Source organism: Vipera ursinii, assembly GCF_947247035.1.
Source record: "Vipera ursinii genome assembly, chromosome: 2".
Taxonomy (NCBI): domain Eukaryota; kingdom Metazoa; phylum Chordata; class Lepidosauria; order Squamata; family Viperidae; genus Vipera; species Vipera ursinii.
Window position 1 is genome coordinate 113388307 of NC_139513.1, and position 20798 is coordinate 113409104.

The 20798-nt window shown below is 35.4% G+C and overlaps 1 protein-coding gene across 2 annotated transcripts in view; it reads right to left on the reverse strand.

Annotated features, from left to right (window-relative positions):
• The window catches only part of COX10 (cytochrome c oxidase assembly factor heme A:farnesyltransferase COX10), a 110494-nt gene that overhangs the window by 13153 nt on the left and 76543 nt on the right, over positions 1–20798 (reverse strand). For both annotated transcript variants that reach the window (XM_083352351.1, XM_083352352.1), the window contains exon 6: positions 242–474. In XM_083352351.1, coding sequence (XP_083208477.1) covers positions 242–474 — 233 coding nt within the window. The remainder of the gene's footprint in view (positions 1–241; positions 475–20798) is intronic.

Sequence of the window (20798 nt, forward strand, 5' to 3'; positions counted from 1 at the left end):
TACATTTATATATAGCAGGGAGTGCTATGGAATTCAATATGGAAGACGTAAATTCTAGAAAATATAAATGTTATTCCAGCAAGTGTTGATTAAAAAGAGAATGTCTTATTTGCAATAGAGACTTATGCGAAACCAAAGCACTTATTTCCATACTATAGTTGCTTTTTGCTAGTCCCAAAGGAAAAAAAAATCAATTTTTAAAATTTCCATTCCCCTTTATGGATTTTCACTTTATACTCACCTGCATCCAGACTACCAGTTGCTGCTATCCAACCCACGACTGGCGGAACGGCACCAACCACAGCGCCTACCCATGTATTCACAATGCTAATTCTTTTTAGAGGCGTATAGCAGCAGGAATACAGGAAAATATTGAAGGCCCCTAAGGCACCAATAAGAGGATTTACTCCGAGGACCAGCAAGGTTATTGCTGGAACTGCACAGCAGATTCCGAAGGAAACAGCAAGTAGAGGACTGTTTAAAAACAAGAACAAACAATTTGGAAGATATCAGTAAGGGATCTAAGATCAACATCTATTAGCGGTATTTCTTGTCCTAAACTTTTCATATTTTTAAGTTCAATGATGACAATGAGCATCTATAGAAAGGTATATCTTTGGTGGTATACTAAGTAAGCAGCAAAAGTGATAGGCAGGTGAAAAGGAAAGGCAAAACACATTGCACCCTTACTGTACTTTGCTTCCTTGTTTTTTACACAGCATGATGAAAGTAAGGGAAATACGGTGAATCTCTGGAGGCAGATTAAGTAGGTAAATGGAAATATCTGTGATTTGCATTAAATATATCATGCATTAAGCATCCATCCTGAAATTCTGATGTTGCTTGTACGTAGTTATAGACATATTTTCTGTACTAAATTTTAATTAACCATGCACTGCTTTATAGAAAGCTGTATTCAAAATGTACTACCCTGGAAAAAAAATAATTTATCAAAACTCTATAAACCTAAACTATGGATTTCATTAGTGTTCCAGCCATAACTGTGTCAACTCTCAAAAGCACAGAAGAAATTATTTTTAATAACACATCTAAACATTTGGTGTGGATTTTTATAGTTTCCTACAGACCATTTATAGTGTTTATTTAGAATCACAAAATAACCCCAGGACCAGCTCGGCATAAATCTTGTTAGAATGCTAAGAAGGAAGAGATATCTGCTTTTAATTTAACTTTTAATTAAATGGACCAGGCCAACAATTTGATAAACTGAAACATAATTTGACCCATTTTACAAGCCCAACTGTGGATTTTGGTAATTTAATTTAGCGGATTGCAATGTTTATTACATTTTTTTCACAAGCTTTGGAGCCAAGAAAATTATACACAGCTTTCAATGAAAACATGTGAAACACTAAAAACAAGGACCTAATTTGATACAACAGTGTAAACTATGACAAAATATTGTTATATGACAAGCTCTATTGTGTGAACCCATCACTTGCAAACGGAGGAAAGCCTACTGATTGATTAATTCTGCCTCAACAGGATGTCTGAACTGACCCCAATTCAAGCCATTAGCAAATGTTAAAGATCGTATTTTTGCTGAATAGGCTGAAGAGAAGGAAAGACTCTAACAAGAAAGAAGAAACAGTCTGCACTTTCGTTTATTGCTCTGGATTTTACAGATATTTTGCTGCACAAAAGCAATAATTAAACAATTTTTCTTCTTACAGTGGAAACAGAAAACAGTAAATGGGGTCACAGCCCTGTTGGAAATCTGTCTCCCTTGATTATAGGTCCTGTACAGCCAAACATTAAGGTTGGGGAGGAAGGCTGCTGTGATCATTGAGTGACTGGTACTACTGTCCCAGCGGTGAATGACTGTGGGTGTCTGTGGCTGAAACTGAGCTTAAGGTTCATCACTAGTCATGAAGAGTTAAATACAAGAGTTAAAATTGATTGTTTCTTTTAACAGTTAAATTGTCTCCATTTATTCTATCCTGAAATCATAGAATTTATTTTTTTCAAAAAAATATTTCCAAATATCTGCTTTGCAACCTCTGCAGGAGAGAAACAAATGTAATGCTTTGATTTATATCCCTGCTTATAATTCAGTAGAGCAAATGCAAGTTATGTAATGCAGCCCTGAAAATAATCTTTTCAGTTAATATTAACAGTACACACGAACATATACAAACACTAAGCAACGTATCATTAAGATTTACTGATATTATGCAAAGTGAGGTTCCACAAATGAAGCCAGCAGCTATCATAAACCTCTAATGTCAGTAAAGTGAGAGTCTTCAGGATGAGTGAGAGAAACTGATTTTGCCTCTTTGTTTAGTTCTCTGCCATTAACGGTAACGTTAATAGTAACGGGTCTTTTTCACACTGGACTTTATAATTAATTCAACCTATAAAAATATTTTTCAAGAGTTTATAAAATAAAGTATGAGATTAAAGATTAACACACACCCTACCCAAATTCTTTGTGAGCCTAAAAGACTTTAAATGAGGCCAGCTACACTGATCAACAAACATGTGTAGATTTCTTATGTGTGCTTTACAATTCTTATTTCATGTAATTAAATAAATCACATTACTGTAAATCAAAGGTAGGCAATGGATGATTCTTCAAATGGGCTGCAGCTTCCATCTCCCATCCCATTGGCCTTTCTAGTTAAGAGCTTATAAGAACAGTCTGAATATCTGGAGAGTTAAACATTACCCAACGTTGCATTCAAGGTTTGCCCAAATACTTTTCAATATATGGATGCTGTTATGTGTCTAGATTCTGAAAATACCAATGTAGTAATAATAATACAGATCATTCCAGGAATAGTTTTTTTTTAAAAGAAGAAGAAAAAAGCTGTTTTTGTAGCTTCACAAGAAAGTTACCAGATCCTCAGGCACTAGACCATTTTTTTGCAATTTAATTGTTACCAGGTGCACTTCACCTTTAAGCAGATCCTTCTGTTTCTAAACATTGAGCTGGGAGGTTTGGATGATTGTCAAAATCAAAGACAAGGGAATACTGTAGTGGTCAAGTTTTGATTGTTGGGAGAACTATACCAAAATCCAAGTTTTTCCCCTTGGCATGTTATCATTTAACTATAATATGATTGGAGTTGATGTAAAATGTTGAGAGTCAAATCCCTATTAAAACATCAAGATCAATGACAGTTTAGGACAGGGGTGACAAACTGCTGGCCCATAGGCTGGATGCGTCATGCTGAAACTGCGCCCATCCCAGCTCTGGCAATAAGGAAAAAGTCGTGATATGTCACATGTCATGTGATGTTGTAAGTTTGACACCTCTGGTTTAGGACAATTTCTCCTAGTTTAACATACTCCATAAGAATCTGAGAGGACAAAATGGGGTTGTTCCATGTTTGCTGCCTGAATGATATCAGTGAAAAGTAACAGATTAAAAAAAATTGCAAATTAACTATAGGAATCGTGTTTTATTTGTAAGTTTTGATTTTAAATAAAAGCTAAGAGGCTAATAATTATAGCATTTGGTCCAAATTACAACAGAAGTAATTCCATGGAAGAAAGTGAGTAGAAAAGATGAAGAAAACACACCAAAATTAGGATTATTCAAAAGAGGTGCATCAAATTGAGCAGGAATATTCATGAAGCACCTTCTTTTAAATAATTAAAGAACCCACATCTTTTTCTAGGTTTATATGGAGTCATAAGCCAGTCCTGCCTGCCTCAAGTTAGTTTAGTATGCATACCCATTTGGAAAAATGTTCTGACTGCTTTAATGATTTGAAGGGCTTACACAGCTTAATAAATACCTGGTGTTATCAAAATTGTGTATAAAAATGGACCACTGAAACTAAGAGCTTCTATGAGTGTGCATGTAAAAGATTTTAATTTGACATCCTCTCCTGAAATGAAAGCATCAAGATTTTGCCTTGGACAGTGAGATGGGTGGCATATAAATTTAATAAATAAAAATAAAAAAGAACCTGGATAAAGGTTACTTTATCTTTCACTTTTGATGTTAATTAATTAATAAACCATGGCAACTGACTTGTCTCCATAAATGGAAACTTAATAAGGTCTCAGAAGCATGCTTGTCTAATAGTTTTTGAGAAATACAAGTAGCAAATGAACATCGACAAGATTTCATTCAGTTGAACAGTAGCTTTCTTTAAGTACCTTACAGTGCAATTAATATGCTATAATCTATTTATCTCTAAATCAAAACCCACACCTTCAGTAGTGTTGAAGGTTTCGTAGCACATCCATGATACTGTATAATATACATACTGTTGCTATTTTGATTCTCTCTCAGAGTAAAAATACAGTATCATGCCACCTGATGCACATAAAATCCAAAAGACAATGCTAACTAGAATCTTTATCTTCTGTATAGGCAAAATTTTTCAAAAATCTGATACGTTTTATTTATAATTATATGGACTAAACTCTCCCTGAGCATGTTTATAGCAGGGAAATGTAAATAGCCCTAAAGAACTGCTTTTCTGGTTCCATGAGGTTACAGAAGTCATCTGTTTTAATGAGCTAAACAGCTTTGGATCACTGGTCAAAATAAATAATTTTCCACATTTTACATATTCATCTCAGTGAAGGGCTGATTATTCTGTGTGGAAAAAGCACTGTCACAGGATTACACTATGACTGAAACATTCTTAAATGAACACAGGTAACAGTCTGTGATGGTGCCGGTTAAAATTTACCCTTCCATAAAAGCTACTATATACAAATGTGTTTGGTTACACAGCAATAGGTGACTCACCCACAAGTGTAGCTTAATAATAGAAGCTATTTATATTGGCAGCATATAAACCTTGAAGCATTTTCTACGTGAAATAAATACCTGCATTTTGTGTAAGATGGAATATTTTCTCCCACAAAACACTGACTATCCAACACCTAATTCTAGAAGGAAAAAATTCAACTCAGGTTCAAAGTCTACAGTAGAGAGAGAGAAAAAAAGAGCAAGTTTACTCTGGCAAATTCAATGTAGTCACTCTTAAGAGTATTTGTGTGACAGTGACAGACCCCGCAGGGTACAATATGTTCCATTTCCCTAAGTGTAACATCTGTTCAGTTGACAAGTCTCAAGCAGATTTTTCTGTTTGCAGGCATAGCCTGGAACCTGATAATCCAGCTGGTGAATTCTGCTTCTAAATCACCAATTGTAACAAAACAGTAATCAAGAATTATGACAAATCTCTGATGAAGGATGAATGGGATATATTTTGTACACTTAAGATAAGGAAAAAGCAGTCAAAGCTAGCTTGCATCAATAAAATATGTAAATCTCAAGCAAACATACACAGCTTTTTCTGACATTCCTCTGAACCATCTCCATTTATTCCCACAGTGCCAAAAGGCAAACAACTAGGTCTTGCTGAAAACAGAAGTGGATAATTATTTTACAGAACAGGTTATTCTAATTTACTTTCATAATGTTTCAATGAACATCAATGAACCTTCATGGTACTACTAGTTACTCAAAGCACAGCATGTCATATCCTACATTCTTCTAAAATCTATTTGAAAAAAGGTACCAAGGCATAGCAAGGACATGCTTTTTGATTATACAGTGGTTAGCAATGAAAATACTCCAGAAATTAAATTATGAACATTAATCCTGTTTATTCTAAAGACAGCAGCTCTTTAAGATCATAAACACAGACTTGGAAGACATAACTCCTTTGATCTTTTGTTTCTACTCTCACAATGTTACACTATTTCCAGATGGATTCTTTTGAAAGAGTCAATATGCAAGACATCAAAAACAAACAAGCAAACAACCTAAAAAATAGAGAAAAGAAGAACAGAACAGTATTTTTCAACAGGAACCTTGCTTTCCACAATACACAGTCTCAACAGCATCTATAGTAACTGAAGCCCAAACTTATATATTTGTAGTCTGGCCCTTTTATTTATTTAAATAGAATCACCAATCCTTGTGACTAAGAAAAGCTACTCAATGGCCTAAAGCAATTATAAATGACTACAAAAGTAGATAACATCAAATCAAAAGTCCTTGCCCTGTCTCAGGTTTTATTTCATTTGCATAAAAAAGTGCCTGGTTAACTACTATAAAAAACGATGCTGTTCTTGTATTTTATTTTGTAAGTATTAAATTATGCCTCTATCCCTTTCTTTTTTTTTTTTTTTTTGCTATATCCCTGCCAGGTTTTCTCATTTATTCCTGGCCTCTTTTTCCGGCCCTGTCCACTTTTTGAGTGCAGTTTTGGCCTGCCAAAATGTGGAAACCTGAATACCACATTTGGCGCATTAAAAAGCTGTTAACAACAGAAAAAACCAGATATTAGCTGGGCAACCACAGCAATTGTGAGATCTGCAATGGCCAATTGTATGAAGCGTATATTTAATTAACATCTTGGGGTCCTCGTGTTTGTGACTTGGTATGCTGATACCTTGTTTTCACCCACAGAACAAGCTACTGAGTGGTGAATGATAATGAAGAAAGCATTTGTAACAAATTAAGAAGTCACCACAAACATGAGAATCCTGGCACTTCCTCAGTGCTGAAAGCACATGCTAACTTGATCCACATACCATTTCAGGCAGTTATATTTATATGTAGTATAATGCAAACCACATTTACCAGCATTTTCAGGTTTGAAAAATACCGCAGCAGTAACGATAAAAGTGAAACTAATATGGAAGGAATACCCACCCCCTCCATATTAGCACTTTTTTCATGGAAGATTATTTTTTATTTACAATGAGAGAAAACAAAGAGGGAAAAAAAAATCCCAAGCACATAAATTTAACTCATGCACTGTCACAATTACAGGAGATTTATCTGGCATCTGCATAAAATACTGCCATTCACATATCCCTCTTAAGATTTAAATTATTATTAAAAAGTGTCCATTATGCTTATCGTTTAATGAAACTTAAAGGTGGCATTTAATACAACTTAAGGTGGCACTTCGAGAGTGTTTCAACACAAATGGGGCAAATACGTTTTAACATTCAATTAGTGGATTTAATCAGAAATTTTGTTCATGTCTAATGAGATATATCTTCCAATTAAAAGGAAAACATAGTCTAAGTCTGAGCATTACTAATTTATTGCTAGAGCCACCTCTTTTTCAATGGTGGGCACATATAGGAAATAACAATGACATCCTTTAAGAGAAGGAACACTGTTATTGCAGTTTCTCTGTATTTTTTATGTTTATGAATGAGCAGGAAAACTGACACCAGATCTGCTCTTTGCAAAGACACAAAATTACATTAACCCGAAGTGTAATGAAGTAAAAGTGCACTCATTTAAGCAAACAAAATAGGCATTACTGAAAAGGGGAGGGGGAGAATACTAATATGCATATTCACTAATTCCTCCAGTCACTCATGCAAAAAGGTTCATGACTCATGAAAAGGACTGGAGACTGTTTGGTTTTAAAATTGAAATGCAAAACTAAATTACAGTTTTAATTGAGAACTCAAGTCTCCTTCAATCAATCCAGAGGCTTTGGGTTCCTCTCCACCACACATGCCTAAAGCATGAGAAATGGTGCTGCCTTAGGTGAGGGTGGGAAAGAATTGAGAAGATCTGAAAGTTCTCTCCTAGGATTTTTGAAAATCTTTATTTACTTACCTATGCAAATAAATATATAGCATGCTGACTTTGCTTTCTGTACATGTAGATTTTATCAGTCTTCACAACACGAGACTTAATATAAATCAGGAAAGTAAAGATAATGCAAAAATTCCTTTATGCGTGTTTGAAAGAACAAAATTGTGCAGCTTAGCTGGATATTTCACCTCAGAGAATTAGAAACTGAGTAAAGCAAACAATGAATTCCCAATTTGTTTTTGCCATAATCTACACATTTTTTATTGTTCTGTATACACTGGCATAAGGATGCAAAAATACCTAACTTGGCTGAAAGGTTTAAATCTATGAAATAAGAGAGGTCACTCTTAACATCCTAGGCTGTTGCACTTTTATTTCATTGAAAGAGAAATCTCCAAGACTGAGCAGTACATTATTATTAGTCTTATTTCTCACTTTCATCTAATATGAAGAAAACAATTACCAACAGAAGAGATAATGTATAATGGTACCATATGTAAACAGGAAGCAAACCACACTCTCTTGTACTGATGATGCTACCTAGTTGGGTAATAAAATGTCTGCAAACAAACCGTTAAGCTCAGAAAATACCAAGCGCTCCATAGAAAACAATCTTCAAAGTTACTGGATATAGCCATTGTCATCGTAATGTTTCCTTTCCTGTAAGCAAATATTTTATGCTGACTTCAGGACAAAGAACTTTCTGGAAATCTTCAAAATTAACATGATTTTTTTTGTGTGAAATTATTCTGTTTTGGAGAGAATTTAGCTCTGAAATTCCAGGATTTATTGCTCACAATTGTGTACTAGACAGTTCCAATAAGCTCCTGGCTCAGGTTCTAGTTGGCTGGGAATGATCTGTTTTGTTTGTTTAAACGACAGGTTAATAAAATATAATATATTTTTTAAATATATTTCTGTAATTGTTATGAGTGCTGAGTGTCTCCTTTATAGAGAGCACACAAATCCAATAATGAAAGTATATCAACTAATTTTAAAAGTTAATTGGGGCTAAGAATAGGAGAGAAAATTCTCTCATCAGATATGCCTATTTTACAATACTTCATTAATAAGCCAAAAAACTGGGACTATACACACATTATTCTGACATTTGCACTTTTAAAAATGTATGCCAAACTGCATAGATTTCAATACAAAAACTGTTTGTGAGTAGCCACGTATTACCAATATTCAGGTAGATCTCTTTCCATTATCATAAGTTTGGAATATGATCTGTAAACTGAGAAATCTGACTCTTCCGGGTGAGGTTCAAGGTCTTGGTTATGATCTTTAAGTCCCTACATGGCATGGGTCCGGGTTACCTCGGGGACCACCTGCTGCCGGCGTCAACTCCCCTCCGCCCTGTGCGTTCCCACAGAGAGGGCCTCCTCAGGGTGCCTCCGGTCAGGGAATGCCGACTGGCGGCCCCCAGGGGGAGAGCCTTCTCTGTGGGTGCCCCGGCTTTGTGGAACCAACTGCCGGTGGAGCTCCGGATGGCATCAGACCTCCGAACTTTCCGTCGTGGCCTGAAGACCCATTTATTTGAATTAGCTGGTCTGGCCTGACGGGGGAGTTGGGTTTTAAATTGTTGTTTTAGAATAGTATTATTGTTTTTAACTGGGCACTGATTTAATCTTTGTTTTAACTTTTGTATTGTATTGTATTGTTATTTATATGCCCTGTGAACCGCCCTGAGTCCCTAGGGAGAAGGGCGGTATACAAATTAAATAAAACGTAAAACGTAAACGTAAAATAAATGTGATAGAATCACCAATATTTGATTAAATCAGACAGCTGTAGAGAGGAAGATACACCAACAAATTCAGAAGCACCACCCCTATTAAGGCACAGTGGTCTTCCTCACCTTGTAAAATCTTTGCGATTACTGAAGGTCAATAGCTAAAATGGCATACAATACAGCCAATACATTCCCATTTACATTCATCTTAATATGACAGCTAATAAGATGCTTTATTTTATTAAGGAATAAAGTGGAATCCAGAAAAACTCATTAAGTAAAGTAAAGGCCTTTATGCTTAAAAGCACTTAAGGAAGGAATTTTGACAAACATCATAATATTTAATCTCCTGATAAAGGTTTAACAACTTCAATTGTTTAGAAAGCAGAAATGTCTTTGATGTGCAAAGACTTAGAAAGGAAGAATAGCTGAGCTGCTAATACCTCTGATAGTGTATGTGGGAGCCTAGTCTCATCAGTGATAAACTGAAGAATTCTTGACTTATACTGAAATAATCTGGCTGAGATGAAAGAAGCATAATAAAGGCTAAAATCTTCAACAAAAAAGGCTTATTTGCACTGTATCTGCACAAATGCTTTTGAGTAAAAATAAAGACATTTTAAGAATTGTTAATTGAATATCTGCTTTCAGTTAAATTTGGATAGTGTGGTAGCTAAATAATATGATTGCTTGATAAGACTTCTGTATACACATACAGTTGCAAGAAAAAGTATGTGAACCCTTTGGGATTACGTGGAGTTTTGCATGAATTGGCCATAAAATGCGCTCTAAATGTCATGTAAGTCACAACAATAGAAAAACACAGTCTGCTTAAAATAATACTACACAAACATTAGCTGTTGTCATGTTTTAACTGAAAAATAAAATGTAAACATTCACAGTGCAGGGTGGAAAAAGTATGTGAACCCCTAGCCTAATGACTTCTCCAAGAGCTAATTGGAGCCAGGAGTGAGCCAACCTTGACTTCAATCAGTGTGATGATATTGGATGTGTTGCTGACAGCTGTCCTGCCCTTTACAAACACACACCTGTTTTGGGTTTACTGGTCTCAAGAAACACTGTCTGATGTGAACCACGTCTCGCAGAAAAGAGCTCTCAGAAGACCTATGATCAAGAATTGTTGACTTGCATGAAGCTGGAAAGTAAGTATCTCCAAAAGCCTTGATGTTCATGTGTCCACGGTAAGACAGACTGTCTACAAATGGAGAAAGTTTAGCACTGTTGCTACTCTCCCTAGGCGTGGTCGTCCTGTAAAAATGACTGCAAGAGCACAGCGCATAATGCTTAATGAGGTAAAGAAGAATCCTAGAGTGTCAGCTAAAGACCTACAGAAATCTCTGGCACACGCTAACATTTTTGTTGACACATCTACAATAAGGAAAACATTGAACAAAAATGGAGTACATGGGAGGACACCACGGAGGAAGCCACTGCTGTCCAAAAAAAATATTGCAGCACGTTTGAAGTTTGCAAAAGAGCACCTGGATGTTCCACAGCACTACTGGCAAAATATACTGTGGACAGATGAAACCAAAATTGTTTGGGAAAAACACACAACACTATATGTGGAGAAAAAAAGGCACAGCACACCAACATCAAAACCTCATCCCCACTGTAAAACATGGCGGAGGGAGCATCATGGCTTGGGGCTGCTTTGCTGCCTCAGGGCCTGGACGGATTGTTGTCACTGATGGGAAAATGAATTCCAGAGTTTATCAAGACATTTTGCAGGAAAACGTACGACCATCTGTCTGCCAACTGAAGCTCCGCAGAGGATGGGTGATGCAACAGGACAATGACCCAAAGCATACAAGTAATTCAACAAAACAGTGGCTTCAACAGAACAGAATACGTCTTGTGGAGTGGCCCAGTCAGAGTCCTGACCTCAACCCGATTGAAATGCTGTGGCATGACCTTAAGAGAGCGATTCACACCAGACACCCCAAGAATATTGCTACACTGAAACAGTTTTGTGAAGAGGAGTGGTCCAAAATTACTCCAGATCGTTGTGCAGGTCTGATCTGCAACTACAAGAAACATTTGGTTGAGGTTATTGCTGCCAAAGGAGGGTCAACCAGTTATTAAGTCCAAAGGTTCACATACTTTTTCCACCCTGCACTGTGAATGTTTCCATCTTATGTTCAATTAAAACATGACAACAGCTAATGTTTGTGTAGTATTATTTTAAGCAGACTGTGTTTTTCTATTGTTGTGACTTACATGACGTTTAGAGCGCATTTTATGGCCAATTCATGCAAAACTCCACGTAATCCCAAAGGGTTCACATACTTTTTCTTGCAACTGTAGATATAGTAGAACACTGACTGAAATTATTATAGAAATATATTTCTCAAGTTGTGAAGAAAACTGGACCCAAATTATGATTTTGTTTTATTAAAATTTTCTTTTAATATAGTACTGAACACCTCCAAATTTCAGATGAGCAGGGGCAGTGTGTACACAATTTGTGCTTTATTAATAGATCAGTTTTTAATAAAAATCAAATTACAGGATTTAGCATTATTTTAGATTAGTTTTTTAATCCCACCTTTATTACTTTTATAAATAACTCAAGGCAGCAAGCCTATCTGATATTCCTTCCTCCTATTTTTCCTCACAATAGCAACTCTATAAAGAGAGAGAGAGAGAGAGAGAGAGAGAGAGAGAGAGAGAGAGAGAGAGAGAGATTGTTTTTGGAATAGCAATAGCACTTAAGATTTATATAACACTTCACAATGCTTCACAGCCCTGTCTAAGCGGTTTACAAAGTCAGCATATTGCCCCCAACAATATGGGTCCTCAGAGAAGTAGCAGAAGTAGCCTGCAGTACTGCATTCTAACCACTGCGTCATTATGGCTTCATATGTGAAGTTAGAGAATATTTTATTATGATACATAATAAAAGTAGCATCTTCTTGCAGTGTCAGTTTTCTTCAAGCATTATGTATAACCTCATGGAGTAAAACAAGATGAAAAAGCTAATCTACAGCTTTTCTATGTTATAATAGGCTTTTAGATTTTCTTGTAGTTAAGAACAGCAAATGTGTTTGTTTCATTCTCAGAAACTATTAGCTAGAAGAAATGTTCTCATTGCCAACATTGCCCAAAAAGATATTTTGTAGACTATGGGCTATTTGAGCTCCATGACAGTCATTATTTTACCTCTGATCAATGATTGAAAGTAATTGCAACAAAGAAGCAGTCTGGAACAATGGCATAATAGTGGTGGGAAATGGAAATCTGATTCTTAATTTCCCTACTCTAGTGCACAGGGATCTGTGCACCAAAAAACTTCAAAACCATGACTAGAGGTCCCCAATACCAACTCACAAATATGGAAATATGAAATATGTCAGCACTTTACTAATTCTGTGAAACAAGTGAGGTATATACTCACAGATAGACACACACACACACACACACACACATGTATGTGAATATATGTGTGTACACATGTATCTCTCCATTCATTGTCTGTCTGTCAGTGTATCTATCTATCTATCTATCTATCTATCTATCTATCTATCTATCTATCTATCTATCTATCTATCTATCTACCTACCTATCTGATTTGTATCAAAAGTAAGCTGTGTATCAAACATATTGCATTATCACCGTTTTCCATACAAAAAGGTTTATTACCATTTAACAACTGATTTCTGAGTCAATATAAAGGCTACAACAATGAACCAGTTTGAACTTTTATTCAGAAAACATATGAATAAAAACTAAGAAATTCTGAGTAATAGCCAATATTTCATGAACAGACCTTTTCTCACTTAGTGACTGAGACCTTTTCTGCGTCCCACTGTCACTTGTTCACCTCTAAATTGTTTCCCATCCCCTAGGAATAGTTTTGTGGGTTCTGGGGGGTTAAAGGAAAGAGAGGTAATCTGTTTCACTCTGTTACATCAAGAGTAGATGTTTATAAGAAACCATCTCTTAAAAGCCACTTCTTTAGATTGCTGCTATTAAAAACCAATTCAACTGACAGAACTGTGGCTGAGAAAAACAAATATCTCTTGGATTCCTGACATGGCATTTTTAGTCCAAAGTTGCCAGCTTCCCTTTCTTTGCAAAGAAATTTGTATTGGCTACATTAAAATATCACGTATCTATGTAAATTCATTTCTTTCTCTCTAAACAAGGAAACAGATAATATACGACATCCCAGCTTTGCTGTCAGAGAGCATATAAGTTGTTGTTTGAAAATGTAATTGACCCTGCATTTTAACCAAACTAAGGCAATTAGTTAACCAATCTCAGTTGCAGATGTTCCATCTCCTTTGTCCAGAATTACAGACGTTAGCAACTTTATAAACAAATCAGCCTGGTTTAAAGAACTCACTTATTTCTCAAAAAATAGCCTCCCTCATATCTCTAATTTTTCATTACAACCATTTTTAAGAATAGTTCATTTTTTTAAAAAAATTATGAGCTTGAATGCTTGCATTTTTGCATTTATATTTTTGAATTTGGAGTTTTTAAATTTTGCTATAATTACTATTGCTATCATTGTTTCTTGTTTTTCATGCTGTTCTTAAGATTATTTTTATGGTTTCTATTTATTTATACACCCAGAAAGCTGACATTATTGGTGATTTAGAAGGGCAATAAAATTATCAAATTACAGTGACTGATTACAAGGCAATCAATCAAAAGATATTTAGAATGTAACACAAAGAATAGAACAATTCATTTAATTTTATTTTTATATTATTTTAGCAGTTCTCATGAGAATCTCTATTGCACTAAATTTACAAGATAAGATATGAGAACAGAAACAGCATGTTAAAAGTGCCATAAATCCTTCTTTTCCTTCAAGCACATATTCTGCAGAGAATTAAATTCTTATTTCCAAATGTATTTTTTTCCAGTTGGAAAGGGAGGAGAAGAATGATATCAATGCAATGAGGCCTAAATTCATTACGGTTTCATTTGTGTATAAAGGCTTTTCATTATTTCAGTGTTGCTCTTAGATGAAATTATGAACAACAGTTACAATTCAGAATCACCCAGAGTTTGAAACACAGTACAGGAGGTCCTCGACTTATGACAACAATTGAGGCCAAAATTTCTGTTCTGAAGCAAGAAGTTGTTAACTGAATTTTGCCCCATTTTATAAACTTTCTTGCCAGTTGTTAAGTGAATCACTGCAGTTGTTAAGTTAGTAACATGGTTGTTAAGTGAATCTGTCCCATTGATTCTGCTTGTCAGAAGGTCACAAGATGATCACAGGACCCCCGGGGACACTGCAACCGTCATAAATAGATGCTAGTTGCCAAGTGGTCACATGACCATGGGGATGGTGCAGTGGTCATAAGAATGAAAAACGGTCCTAAGTCACTTTTTCAGTGCCGCTGTAACTTTGAATGAATGAATCTAAACATCCCCTGCAGTCAGTTTCAACTCATCATCTCATTCAAAAAGGATCTTCCTTAACAAGGGTCCCCAGTCTCTGGGGTGTAAGCCTTTCAGAATTGGCTGCAGAAGCAGCAGGTAAGCGACTGCACATGCATCGCCACTTGTGCGAGCGCATGCACTCCATTTGCTTCTCCCCCCCCAGCTGGTCCATAAAGCTGGAAAGGTTGGGGTACTCCGTTCTATAAGGCAACATAATTCTGAGAATGCAATAACCTGTTTCAAAGGACTTTGAGATTATGTACATGAATTCTTATTCACAACCTGCAGAATAAACTATGTGTTAACAGCATACCTCTTATTTACATCCTATCCATGTCCAATGGGGTTGGTCATTTAACTGAATGCCAAGAAATAGAAAAACAGAAAGAAATGAAAAAGAGAAAAGAGAATGGTTGGAGTCCAAATGAGGGAGATTTTGCCATAAAATACTGATCCTACTTGCTCTTTGATAATGATATCATAACCAGTAATATATAATATTACAACTAATGACGGTGAATATATTCATCATTATTCAGTTATTAACTGTCCTGGGACTATAATTAAGGATGGTATAAGAAATAGTAATAACATATTTTATACTGTGACTGTTTCATCTTCTCCCTTCAATATTATTTTTTATGGGCAGGATATCTATTTCCTGTTCAAGCTTTCCTAAGTTTAGGTTTCAGTGGTTTGTTTTTTAGCACATTATCACCTTTTCTGCAAGAGGTGTTCATCCCTTTAAATATTTGTGCAAGGACCCCCAGCAGATCATTAGAAATTTAAAGTAAAGCAAACCAGCATAGAAAGGAATATACAAATCCTATTACCCAGATAGGCCCCCTTTCAGCAAAAATTATTAGAGTATAAACTGTGATTTTTATCAAGTAGACTCCAATAAAATGGGTGAGAGAGTTCTTTGTGTATCTTAGTCTCTGGAATGCAAACTCTGCAGCAACGACTATGCTAGCAATGCCTAATTAAAGTGTAAACCCTGGTATCTGACTTGCCAAGTTGCTAATATGTAAGCTGTCCCTTGTTTAAAGACCTAATAAACTCAACCATTTACAGAAGAAATGCACTTTTTACGTGACTTACTGCAAATAGAATTCGAGTTGGAAGCCATTTAGCATCTGAGACAGTTTGGTAATGGACTTGCTGAGTAGTGTCATTTTTGAAACTACTTGGCACATGTTGAATAACGGGCCACTGTTGGTAAGATAAAGTCTTCCAAGATTAAAAAAAGGGCAGAGTGCCAGAGAGTTGGACTGCCTTAAAGCAAAATGTATACAAATGTATATAAATACAAATGTACATAAATTTAATAGGCTCCATAAGAAGCTCTATTCTCAAACAAATTTTATTATTTAGCCCAACCAAATGAATATTTTTGAGAATATATATCCAGTTGCTTTCTGGTTTCCAATTTTTAAGAAATACAAATTTTTGCTTGTTATTTCTATAACAAAAAGTCAACTCTCTTTTTGCTCAGGGCAGATTTGTAGGGGTACCCTTGCACATTTCTTGACAGAAGTAGGAAGCACTTTGCCATTATCTGCGGTCAGGAGGTCAACTCCCCAGTTTTGCCCCAGCTCTAATTCTTTTAAACTTTTTCCCTTCCAACCATTATGTAGATTTGACCCAGCATAACTTCCAAGCCCAGTGAAGATCAGTTTATTTCTGCTTAACGTTGAAATAATTATTTGCCTAGGTTGCCTTGTTTCTAGTTCCCAATGACTATTAAAACACCAAGAAGCCATTTAGAGCATTTTAGATCTTGCCTAAGAATTCAATAGAGGGGCCTGATTCTTCTGATGTGAACATTCTTTTGAGTTTTGGTACATATAAAGCTTAAGCTACAATCTTCCATTGCAAACCACAGCATACCCCCGGGGGTGCCTCGATTCACACAACACAGCAACATTGTGGCTGAAAACAAGAACTATTCACATTCATAATTATTATATTGGGAACTGACTTTAGTGATATTATTAGAATGAGGATTGATGTCTAAAAGCTCACTTAGTAAGAAACCCTTCATACTTTTTAGTCCTTTGTAAAAACGGCTATGTATTTTAAGGGACTTAAGGAAATTTTTTGAGTAGCATTCATGTTGTGATACTTTGAACCAACTTTCAAATTGATCACTGTGAAACAAATGGTTATGTAAAACTATATTCTGAGAGACTCTAATGTTACATTTCATGTCTCTGAGGTAGATTTTTGGTTCAAACACTCATTACTTATAATTGTGCTACATATGACATGGTATATTAGTATAGTTTATCATTATAAAGAAATGATTTGACTTGATTTTATTTTTACTAGTGTAACAGCTACTGTTATTATGATAACCTGCCAATGTTTCCTTAGCAAATATATTCATGCATATCATTTTCATGCACATTATCTCTAACCCCAGTAAGATTTTTAAAGCCACTAGTGGATCTTCTATAAAATAACAGAATCAGTGTTCCTAAATTTGTTTGATTGATGCTTTTAATAGTGAATTGCCAAAACTCGTTTCATATTATTTAATACTATAAAGGGCAAACGTATGACCATTAGTATGACATTTCAGAGGTTACCCTTGAATTTCTCTCTCCAATGTCAAATACAGGTTTCCATTTAAGAGAGGGAAATCTAATGTTGGATTTCCCCTTGAAATTTTAGAAACTAGTAACAGAAAACTTTATGCCAGCAAATCTTAAAACAAGCAGTTTCATAATGTTTGTCTAGGTTTAAAACCTTGCTACCCCAGTACTATCCCAATAATAATAATAATAATAATAATAATAATAATAATAATAATAATAATAATAATAATAATAATAATAATGATGATGATGATGATATTAGATTCTTATATTAAGATTATCTCCTCTCTTATTGGTTTTTCTTCCAATATAGTATGCTATATGAAGTCAAGAAGTATAGTCTATCACATTTTATTGAAAGGAACATTATGAATAATTAAAACTTTGTTGAACAATAACATTGTATGATTATAGGTATCAGAGACACAGAATTCTCTACTTACTTATGGAATGATAGTTTACTTTTTTTGACTGGACCACTAATTTTTCTCTTTTTATTTCCCTTATACATATTATCTCCTTACTCTCTTGCTTCTTCCCTCACTCCTTTGTCCCATCTTCTCTTAGTTTTATGCCCTGCCCACTTACAAAGAAGTGCCCCATCGCCCCTCAAGGGAAGGCACGTGTTCAACTATTTCACACATAAATGGCACTGTAGGGACTGGGCAGGATTTTGACTGAGAGTCCAAAGACTCTCATACTATTCACCATCTCCCCAAATGCAGAAAATATTTAATAAATAATCTCACACTAGTTTCATCAGGGTAAAAAAAAATAATTTGTGTACATTTTCCTACTGACATCTGTTTATGATGAACTAGCAAATATGTTATATTGACATATCTAACATACAACTAATTTTTAGTTGAATATCACAATAGAGTAGACCATAATCTAAGATTCTATTTTGTCATGGATGCTTTTGAAGGAAAAAAAAGTTGTCTACCCTTATTTCTTGAGAAAATTGAAATAGAAAAATGGTACATCCTAAAAGTTTACTTATATTGGAGGTCACAGTGAAAAGGATTATAGGATACAATTGTTGTCCTTCTTCAAATAGCTAGGCTCTAGCCCCTGCTGTGTTGTGACACAGTAGGCTAAGACAACTCCATTAGGAGTGTGTATTACTCCTCAGCAGTGGTCTTCAGAAGCAGATGGAGAGCTATTTATTCAAATGCACCATGACTCCTAGCTTATACAAGAGCATCTGGGATGTTTCCTAACTGGATGTGATGCTCAATGCACTTAAATTTATCAACTGTCCCACATGCAATTAAAGGCCTTGATAAATAATACCATGGCAAAGGCCTCACAGCTGAATTGAAAGGCAGCAAAGCGTGAGGGTCAAATGTTTCCGTAGGATTTCTATTTAACACATGCAACTGCTGATAATGGAATGTCCCTACCAACTTGCAGCAGTCCTTTTCCAGAGAGCATAACCAAGAGAAACACTGAATAGACAATGACTCCTGCAAACATTAAAGTAAAGCCATTTTGCACATACAAGTTTTATTCTTGCACAGAATTTCTTCTAAAAATGCACAACACAAATTTACACACCAGAAATATAAATTCTGATCTGAGAAAAACATAAAGAAGCAGAGCAGGAGATCTTGTATTGCCCATAAACCAAGTAATCTGCAGACTGTGGGGATAAATAGCCACTGCTGCTCCAGATAGTAGGCATTATAACATTCCATTAGTCCACCCTTTAATGTGGGTTTTATGTCCTCTAAACTATGTTCCAGCCCAAGGATTTTCCTTTCAGTGACTGTGATGCAACTACCTGAATGAGAGAAATGAATAAGTATCCCACAACTTAGAAAGCAAGGGGAACATTTTCACCAAGTAGTTGGACATGTCAAACTATAAAGCTACCTTATTAATTTTTTTCTTTACCATGTTCAGCCAATGTCAGCTTTTTACTTTTAAGAGAAAAAGTACAGAAGACATCCAGCAGGGTGGTATACTTAACTTTATTAAATAAATTACAAATGTCCAGGATAAACATTTGAAGAGAATACTGCTGCACTGTCTCTTTAGAACTATGCCAATTTAAAAAGGAATGTTTCCCGCATTGTCAAGCATGAAATTAAACAAAGTATTTGCAGCTTTAGTTCAAAGCCAGCTACTCATAAACAGATATTTATAAGACAAGGGACATTTGGAAATTTTCTGTGAATTGTGCTTAAGTATCTGGTAGTGCAAGAATATTCCAATGACTTGAAATGAACAAGAAGTGATGTTTAGCGTTTGAAATTGTTCCATTTGTATTGGTATAATAATGGCAGACATTATTCATATGATTAGATGTCTGTCATGTAATGCAAGCAGCACTGGCAATGAACTGCCCAATGAAGAATGAGGTATTTGGCACTGTGAAAAAGCTATTAATTATTTAATACAAAAGGTTACATGCCACATAATCATGCTTTTGTTCGTGCATCTGTTTTTATTCAGAAACACAAATAAAATTAAGCATCAGACAATAATATATATGATTGAGAAGGCTATGAGAGTTGGATTACTTTCAGAAGCCTTGAATCGGGATACTGAAGCTAAAGAAGAAAATATATATTTATCCCTATCTCAATCTTTCTAAGGGGCTAAGCTGTTGGATAATCTGATGATTTACCCTAAAAGAACTTCCATTGGTTCTTAGATCAAGGCCAATATACACTGAGATGTTTCTATACTAAAAGCTGTGGTCAGATAAGTATTATTTTTTGGTGCCTTCAAGTCATTATTGACTCCTGGTGATTGCCTAGACAAGTCCTTGCAATTTTCTTGACAAGAATGAGGGAATGAAATACAGAATTCTTCAATGTTATTCTGGTGCAAAGAAGAAAACACAAGGCCAAAGTAAGAAAGAAGATAGGGAGGCATGTACAAAGAAGTATAACTAGGTTTGAAAAAAGACTCACTGTGCTTCAAAGAACAGAATCGGCTCTTCCATTAGTCAAGGGAAGGCATTTGCTTCACTTGGCAGATGCTGGGAAACAGGAGTAACCGTTTTCTGGCCCATCATTTTTTTTCTGGAGGGTGGAATGAATATGCCACATAGTCCATCTCTCATCATTAATTTAGTATGCTGCCCTTGGATGTTGTAGACGTTTCTATCAGTTTGGTAATCTATTTTTACTTAAATTATGGAAATCTGATTGACTTCTATTTGTGATGTGGATATTACCTTGTTTGACTCCATGTCAATACTTGAACCAAAAGTCTTGCAGACAGGGATTTAAGGACATAGTTCTTGACAATAATTTTTATAACAGATAAAAATTAGCAGATAAAAAAGCCATTACTGATAGTCCTCAATGAATTGGTAATTGGGGTGCAGCTGCTGGTGGGTGCAGGAAGTGCTTGAATTGTTTGAAGAGTTAACATGTTATCTCAATCTCTCTCTCTCTTTTAGATAACTTTACTAGATTTTTTTAAAACTAGAAAGACAAAACTAGTAATTGCGATAGAA